Below are 9,624 nucleotides of genomic sequence, written 5' to 3' on the forward strand. Positions count from 1 at the left end.
TCTGCAAACAGCCACCACTAAATACCAAGTATTCAAATTCCAAGCACTTATAGGTCGTATATTCAAACTACCACAACTCATACTGTAAGTAGTAATCTCCAGTTAAAGTCAGCGTTTCAGCCTGCAATATTGATGCTTTCGCTATAGAATGATGTCTTCTTTTTCTGTATAATGAACAAATCATTAAGTGCTTGAAGTAAATATTGACTTTTTTGTTTTGTACATTAAAATTTGCAAGTGTAAAATTTTAAATTTTATCAGAGACCACCCTAAATCTTTTCCATATTTTTCTAATGGCACTTTTCATTTCTTTATTTCTAAAAGTGTAAATTATAGGATTGAGCAATGGAGTCATGATGGCATCAAACACAGCTACCTTTTTCTCAAAAGAAGATGCAGATGTAGATCTTGCATATATAAATATGCATGGAACAAAGAATGAAACAACAACAGCAATGTGGGATCCACAAGTGGAGAGAGCTTTCCATCGTCCTTCAGAACTATGACTTCTTAGAGAGAACAAAATAACACCATAGGAGATAAGCAACATAGAAAAAATTATGATGCAAATAGACCCACTGTTGGCAAACACAAGGAGTCCATAAACATAAGTGTTAGTGCATGCCAACTCCAGTAATGGGAACAAATCACACATGAAGTGATCGATAACATTGGGTCCACAAAAGGGCAGCTGTAAAGTGAAGATAATTTGTATGATAGAGTGCAAGAATCCTCCTGTCCATGCTACCCCCACCAGAGTGCCACAGAGCCTCCAGTTCATTATGGAAGAGTAGTGTAAAGGCTTGCAAATAGCTACATATCGGTCATAGGCCATGGCTATTAGTACAATTACTTCCACTGCAGCAAAGAAGTGTTCAGCAAAGATCTGTGTCATGCAGCCCTCAAAGGAGATGGTTTTACTCTCATCGAGGGAGTCAGAAATCATCTTTGGTGTGATGACTGAAGTAATGCATGCATCCAAGAAAGACAGAAATGCCAAGAAGAAGTACATGGGTGATCCAAGCAGTGCAGGCGTGCAGAGGATGGTTACTGCAATTATTATGTTGCCTCCAATGGTTGCAATATAGATAAATAAGAATACAACAAATATTATTATCTGAACTTTTGCATTCTGTGAAAGTCCCAGGAGGATGAACTCAGTTACAATAGTTTGGTTTGGCATGATTATCAAGAAAAGTTTAACATAATTTTTATTTACATATGTATTTATTCATTTATATGTATATGCTTCTGTACTTTGTGGTGTGTGTATATGGGCACATGCAGCTGCTGCAGTCTTTGTGTAGAGGTCACAGAACTACTAGCAAAAGTAATTTCTTTCTCTACTCTGTGGGCTCTGGGTTTTGAACTGGGCTTAGAGAGTCAGTCTTGACAGCAGTAACTTTACCACACAGCATTTCTGTCAAATAGTCCAAACAGTCAAAACTGTTGTCATTTAAATCTGTAATTATGAAAAAATGGTTTATGATAAAAATAAGTTTACATTACTTTTAATATGCCTGTGCACTGATATACAAACATATATTGCTTAATTCTATTGATGTTTAGAATAAAAAAATTGAAAATCATCCAAAGGAGCAGTTGATAATCAGGTATAAATGTGGTGGAGATACATTACTGAACATTCAAAATAGCCTTATTTTTATTATAAGGGATGAAAATCACCTGCTTGGTGTAAAGAAATAAACAGCTCATCTTTCATGTGTCAGCTTTTCTTATTCACCAGTAGTGTTCTGGTATGAAGTGTTAGAAAACATCAGCTAGTCTATATATAAATGAAGAACATTTCTGCAAGGTGAATTGTGAATGTTAAGAAATAAAACTTTTTCTTTGTGAATAAAATATTTGAAAATAAAAAGAACAACTTATATTCAACATATGGGCAGAAAGACCACAATTGATTAATCATGTCTGCCAGGACATAGCCAAATACTATGCTGTACCAATTGAGGGAGTGATAGATTGTAATTCGGAATGCACATGGAAATCCTGGACATATTTTAAATTCTCTTTGATGTCTGGAATGAATTAAAATTTAAATTGAATTAATTCATTCTTTATAATACAGAAATGTTTCTGGGGAGCTTTTAGTTTTATACTAAAAAGAGTTTGATATCAATTTTAATTCATCATTTTAAAAATGAACATCCTGCTCTTTGATCACCTCCCCTTGGCGGGGAGCAGCCTTACCAGGCCACAGAAGATGACAATGCAGCCACTTTTGATGTGAACTGATAGACTAAGATCAGAAAGGAGAGGAGAACCTCCCCTATCAGTGGACTTGGGGAGTGGCATGCATGCAGAAAGAGGAGGGAGGGTGGGATCAGGAGGGGAGGAGAGAGGGACCTATGGGGGGATACAAAATGAATAAAGTGTAATTAATAAAAAATTTAAAAAATAAAAAAATAAAAAATGAACATCCTGAAATCCATCAATGCAATCCACCATATAAACAACTGAAAGAAAAAAACACACACATGATAATCTCCTTAGATGCTGAAAAACCATTTGACAAAATCCAACATCCATTCAGGTTTAAAGTCCTGGAGAGATCAAGGATAAATGTACTATGTTTACCTAAACATAGTAAAGCAATATACAGCAAGTCTATAGCCAACATCAAACTAAATGGAGAGAAACATAAATCAGTCCCACTGAAATCCATGACAAGGCAAGGCTACCAAGTCTCTCCATATCTCAACATAGTTCTTGAAGTCCTAGATAGAGCAATAAGACAACTAAAGGAGATCAAGGGGATTCTGATTGGAAAGGAAGAAGTCAAAATATCACTATTTGCAGATTATATGATAGTATACATGAATGACACCAAAAATTATACTAGGGAACGCCTAGAGCTGATAAAAACCTTCAGCAGAGAGGCTGGATACAAAATTAACTAAAAAAAAAAAAATCAGTAGCCCTCCTGTATACAGAGCACAAATGGGCTGAGAAAGAAATTAGGGAAACAACACCCTTCACAATAGCCACAAAGGACATAAAGTACCTTGGTGTAACTCTAACCAAGCAAGTTAAAGACTTGTATGAAAAAAAAAAACTTCAAGTCTTTGAAGAATGAAATAGAAGAAGATATGAGAAGATGGAAAGATCTCCCATTCTCATGGCTATGCAGGATTAACATAGTAAAAATGGCCATCTTACCAAAAGCAATCTACATATTTAATGTAATTCCCATCAAGTTACCAACACAATTCTTTACAGACCTTGAAAGAAAAATTCTCAACTTTATATAGAATAACAAGAAACCCAGAATTGCTAAAACAGTCCTCTACAAAAAAAAAAAAAGATCTTGTGGAGGGATCTCCATCCCTGATCTCAAGCTGTACTATAAAGCAACAATAATAAAAACTGCATGGTACTGCCATAGAAACAGAATGGTGGATCAATGATATCGAACAGAAGACTGAGAAATAAACCCGCACACTTCCAGACGCTGATCTTTGACAAAGATGCCAAAACCATATAATGGAAAAAAGATGGCATCTTTAAGAAATGGTGCTGGTCTAATTAGATATCTACAAGTAGAAAAATGCAAATAGATCCATACTTATCACTGTGCATGAAACCAAATCCTAGTGGATCAAAGAATTCAGTATAAAACCAGACACACTAAACCTATTAGAAATAAAAATGGTGAAGAACCTGGAACTCCTTGGCGACAACATCCTCAATAAAATACCAACAGCACAGGCTCTAAGAACAACAATCAATAAAAGGGAAACTGAAAAGATTCTGTAAAGCAAAGGATACTGTCATCAGAACAAAATGACAGCCTACAGACTGAGAAGGATCTTCACCAACCATATATATGACGGAGGGCAAATATCCAGAATATATAAAGAACTCAAGAAGTTAAGCAGCAACAAATCAAATAATCAATTTAAAAAATGGGGTACATAGCTAAACAGAGAAGTCTCTACAGAGGAATATCGAATGGCAGAGAAACGCTTAAATAAATGCTCAACATCCTTACCCATTAGGGAAATGCAAATCAAAGTGACCCTGAGATTTCACCTTACACCCATCAGAATGGTTAAGATCAAGAACACAAGTGACATGCTGGAGAGGATGTGGAGAAAGGGGAACCCTTCTCCATTGCTGGTGGGAATATAAACTAGTACAACCACTTTGGAAATCAATTTGCCACTTTCTCAGACAATTAGGAAAACTGCTACCTGAAGATCCTGCTATTCCAGTCCTAGGCTTATATCCAAAAGATGCTCAAGTATACAGCAAGGACATTTTCTCAACCATGTTTGTAGCAGCTCTATTCATATAGCCCGAATCTAGAAACAACACAGATGTCCTTCAATTGAGGAATGAATGCAGAAATTCTAGTACATTTACACAATGGAATGAAAAGATCACGCTATCCCAGAAGCAGAAAGACACACATGGTATATAGTCACTTATAAATGGATATTAGATATATAATATAGGATAATCATACTAAAATCTGTGCACTTAAAAAAGCTGAGCAAGAAGGAGGACCCTGGGTATGATGTTCAATCTTCATTTAGAAAGGCAAATGGGATAGACATCAGAAGAAGATGAAAATAAGGAACAATATAGGAGCCTACCACAGAGGGCCTCTCATGGTATTAAAGTGGATGCGGAGACTCATAGCCAAACTTTGGGCATAATGCAGGGAATCTTATGAAAGAAGGGGGAGGTAGAAAAACCTGGAAGGGTCTGGAGATCCACGAGGAGAACAACAGAACCAAAAAAATCTGGGCCTAGGTGTCTTTTCTGAGACTGGTACTCCAACCAAGGACCATTCATGGAGATAACCTGGACCCCCTGCACAGTGGTAGCCCATGGCAGCTCAATATCCAAGTGTGTACCCTCATAAGGGGAGCATGGGCTGTCTCTGACATGAACTCAATGGCTAGCTCTTTGATCACCGCTCCTTGAGGGGGGGAGCAGCCTGATCAGGCCACAGAGGAAGACTATGAAAGACAGTCCTGATGAGACCTGATAGGCTAGGGTCAGATGGAAAGGGTAAGAGGTCCTCCACTATCAGTGGACTAGGGAAGGGGCATGAGAAGAGATGAAGGAGGGAAGGAGGAGGGATTAGGAGGGAATGAGGGTAAGGCTACAGTTGGGAAATAAAGTGAATAAATTGTAATAAATATAAAATTATATTTAAAAAGTATTAAAAATAAAAGAAAAAAAAACATGTGGGGGGCAGGGGGGGAGAAGGCCTGGAGGAGACAGCAACTCTAAAAGGAGACCAACAAAGCCAAAAAAACCTGCTTCCAAGGGGGCCTACAGAGACCAACACTCTAACCAAGGACCATGTATGAAGATGACCTAGACTCTCTGCTCAGAGGAAACCCATAGGCTGCTCTGTTTTCAAGTGAGCTCCCTGGTAAGGGGTACAAGGGGTATCTCTGACATCAACTCAGTGGCCAGCTATTTGATCACCTTCCCCTGGGGGTTGCAGCCCCTTCAGGCCATAGAGGAAGATGATGCAGCCAGCCATGATGAGACATGATAGGCTAGGGTCAGACAGAAGGGGAGGAAATCCTCCCCTATCAGTGGACTAGGGAAGGGGCATAGGGGAAGAGAAGGGTGGGACTGGGAGGGAATGAGGGAGGGGACTACAGTTGGGATACAAAGTGACTAAAGTGTAAAAAACAAACAAAAAAACAAACAAATAAAAGAACTTTGTTTCCATCAAAAAAGACCATATCTTAATGAAAATAATGTCTCTTTTCATTCATGATAGTTGATATCATTCAATGAAAGCTGTTACTATGTAAATTACTTATTTAAAATTTTAAAAGGAGGTCTTAAAGTTGGGCAGATGATGAGATGGGGTTCTCTGTCAGAGTCTGAAGGTGTCTGAGGGTGGATATGATACATTCTGTAAGTGTGTAAAATTTAACTTAAAGACTTACAAGGTAATGGCCAAGCACTTATGTGTAAATAAGCTACATCTAATTAAACCTGAAATGGAAAAAAATAGTAGGAGTACTATGATATGGAGTCCAACACTTCTTAATCATCTACAATACAGCAGGATAACCTTGATTAGGAGGTATAATTCTGTGACTTATATGATTTGAAATCTGTATGAATTCAGCCTATGCTGATGTTTGTAAACAGCTTACCTGTTTAAGCTTATGATGGGGGTGGGGTCAAATTAGAAAATGTTAAAATACTGCTCTTGATGACATGTCTTTACTATTCAAGTTATAATTTATTCTCTTGAAAGCCCAACTTCCTTACCTGCAGAAATTATCCTAGGAATCATCCAATAAATAGTCCAACCCTTGAACTCATTTTGTTTAAGAATGTACAGCTTGCAAACTGTCCATGTCCTCTCCTGCATCTATAATACATGCACCTAAAAAGTACAAATTTGGTATAGGAAGAGTATGTGTGCATAGATATATTTATTCTTAAAGTTTGTTCATAAAATAGTAATATATATATATTCATATTAAAAATAAAAAATAAGTTGATTTTAATGACTGGCATTTAGATAATATAGACACAGTTTTAGATGCTTATGAAAGTACCAAGAAAGGTGTTGTCTAATACTTTAAAATAATCATTCCAATGTTTTCTTATGTCTTTTCCTCACCAGTATTATGATATAATTCAGAATCTACTCATATAATATACACAAGGAAATAGCAGAATAAAAACCCTATAATGCTTTGTCATCATTCAAAAAAAACACATAAATATATTGTTCTTATTTAACTGCAGTATGAAAGTACCAGTGAAATTAAATGGCTAATATACTGGAACTTATTTCCTACTACTTCTGTTAATCTTAAATTGAACAAATATTGTTAAAAATCAATTATTAAGTCTGCTATCAAAATGGCAGGAAAATATTTATATGTAATAGGCATTTGCCATTGAACAAACTACCTCACGTCAATGATTTGGGGCCACAATAAAAACACTGATAGTTCATTTTCTTTTTCAGAGAATACTTAGATGTCTCTTGTGGTTCAGGCCATGAGTTTGAACTCATCATGTTGCAAAGATGACCATGGACTCTTGACTTTGTTGTTCCTCCCCTCAAGTGTTGGAATTACAAGCTTGTGCCATAACACCCAGACAAAAAACAAAAAACAAAACAAAAAAAAAAAAACATAGTTCTTATTGACAGACAAACTAAGATAAAAATGAAACATATGAAGACTTATGTCAGAATTACATGGCAGTGTGTACACACAGAGACTGAGATAAACTTGAAATAATAAGAATAAATGTGTTTTTAAAATAACACTTTAGAAATTATACCAATTACAATGAAATTGGTTCATCCAAGTAATAGTTTGAGAAGACATATAATAAATGATTCTACAGTTATAACCATGTTTATATTATTTGTATTAGTATTCTTTTTTTGTATTAGTATTCCTAATCCTAAAATTTTATTCTGAAATAATGAGATGAGGAAATATGGCCATAACATGATATAGTATCAAAAATATTAAATGCTGTAAAATATCTAAAATTTCCAAAATGGAAAATTTTTGTAAATAAGAATATAAATTTCTATCACATTCCTGTAAATGAAACACTAAAAATCTGAAGTCATCAAAGATATAGCATTTTAATGCCATGATAAATGAATAAAGCACTGAAAAAATAATAACAAATTTGCATTTATAGATATTCTAAATTTATAATTGAGACAGAAACACACAAAATAACAATTTTAGTAGAAATATATATTTTGGTACTATTATTAAAATACCACAGAAATTTTAAGGCTCTACCTACCCTTGCCCAGGGGTTGGTCTCCTTGTAGGGGACCACAGTCCCCTACCAAATGGACTGTGATCATTGAGCCAGCTCAAGAAGCAGTAACTTTAGGAAGTGTGTCTACCCATCCCTTGCTATGCATATTGCCCACTATTTTCCTCCAATTCCTCTTAGCAACACAGCTATCTCTTGCACTAATCATTCTGAAAATAGCAAAATTTCTGTTTCATAGTTTGTCCTTAGAAGTAGTTAGGTTTTAGGGAGTGGAGATATAGCTCTCTTGAAGGCTCAGCTACCATCAGTTACTCCTTGGGTCTGATCCTCAGCACCACATAAGCTAGGTTTAGTTGCATATACCTCTCACACCTCTAATTTTAGCACTCTGAAAAAAGAAGAGCAGAGCTTTAAAGCCATTCTTGGTTATACAAGGAATGCAAGAGTAACCTGGTGCATATGAGACTGTTTTACAAAGAAAAAAATAATTTAAACAAACCAGTGCTTATATCAATAAATAAACTACCAGGTATTTGAAACTGACATTGTCATTACACATAAAAATAATAAATTAAAGTCTTATTAGAAATTACCCTTATGTTTAACTTTTTAAACCTATTTAAACTGTATTTTTGTGTAGGATTTTACCTACCGCAAATCTCTTTCCATGACCTTCTGGGAAATAGTTTTTCTTTAGATTACCAACCTTTCCCAACTCTCATTAGTGTTGATCTACTGATATTCTAAATATCTTAACTTTACTCAAGTTATGAAATGTAAGAGAATGAACTTAGCTTTTCTCTTTTGTTTCTTTGCACTGGATGCCTGAATATTCTCTCTCTTATTGTTGTTATGCTGATCATTCATCTGCTTTTAAAAAAGAAAGAGACCAAGCCAGGCAACAACAAGGACACTAAAACAATGCAGAGATTCAATCACTTTAATTTTCAAAGAGTCCTGAAGTCCTGAGATGAGAACTTAAGAGCAGCCAGAAGACACCCCTCTCACCATTTCTAAACCTCAGTGTCCTTCTCTGTGTCATGTGTCCATATGTATTGGTACAAAAATCACATTTTATGTTTGCTCTCAATCATTAATAACAGTGCTTCTCAACTTTCCTAATGCCGTGACCCTTTAATAAATAGCTCCTCACATTGTGTTGACCCCCAACCATAAAATTATTTTCATTGCCACTTCACAACTGTAATTTTGCAACTGTTGTGAATTGGTCTATAAATATTTTTTGTTGTTGTTGTTTTCAGATGGTCTTAGGCAACTCCTGTGAAAGGGTCAATTGACCCCCAAAGGTATTGTGACCCATAGGTTGAGAACTGCTGATCTATAGTAAAGGAATGCTTTAGTTTACCATGCTTCTATCGGCATTCAATGAAAAAGAAATGCAGTTTTAAAATTTCAGAATGGTTTGAAGAACAATATAAAACTAATTATGTGTTTAGGAAGAACAATCAAGTACTGTTGGACAGACAATAGGCAAAGGTGCACATGTAATTTGAAGTGAATTGGTTTCAATATGAAGATGAAGGACTGGAGATATGTTTAAATTATTTATAATTCAAAACATAGATATTCAAGGGAAAAAACAGACAGAAGGGAGAAAAAAAGAGAGGAGGGAAGGAATAGAGGGAGGAGGAAAAGGAGGAAGGGGTCAGACAATGAGAGAATCAAGAGCTTTGCACACTGCCAATATCATTGTCCGGCAGTCATTACTTTTCAAATGCTGTGTTCTGGGCTGTGTGTTCTGGACTGCACATGCCGCATTTTTTTTTTTTTTGCTTCTATATTCAGAGGTCTTTTCATACTATCCTCAATGAAGATGAAGAATCTGAGCTACACAGT

At 35.8% G+C, this 9,624-nt stretch overlaps 1 protein-coding gene across 1 annotated transcript; it reads right to left on the reverse strand.

Annotated features, from left to right (window-relative positions):
- Nucleotides 1–247: 247 nt before the first annotated feature.
- Nucleotides 248–1,183, reverse strand: LOC110539908 (olfactory receptor 4C15-like). Its single transcript, XM_060373869.1, has one exon. The coding sequence runs from the start codon at nucleotides 1,181–1,183 to the stop codon at nucleotides 248–250; it is 936 nt and encodes a 311-aa protein (XP_060229852.1).
- Between the last annotated feature and the right edge of the window lie 8,441 nt (nucleotides 1,184–9,624).

Source organism: Meriones unguiculatus, chromosome 21 (genome assembly GCF_030254825.1).
Source record: "Meriones unguiculatus strain TT.TT164.6M chromosome 21, Bangor_MerUng_6.1, whole genome shotgun sequence".
Classification (NCBI taxonomy): domain Eukaryota; kingdom Metazoa; phylum Chordata; class Mammalia; order Rodentia; family Muridae; genus Meriones; species Meriones unguiculatus.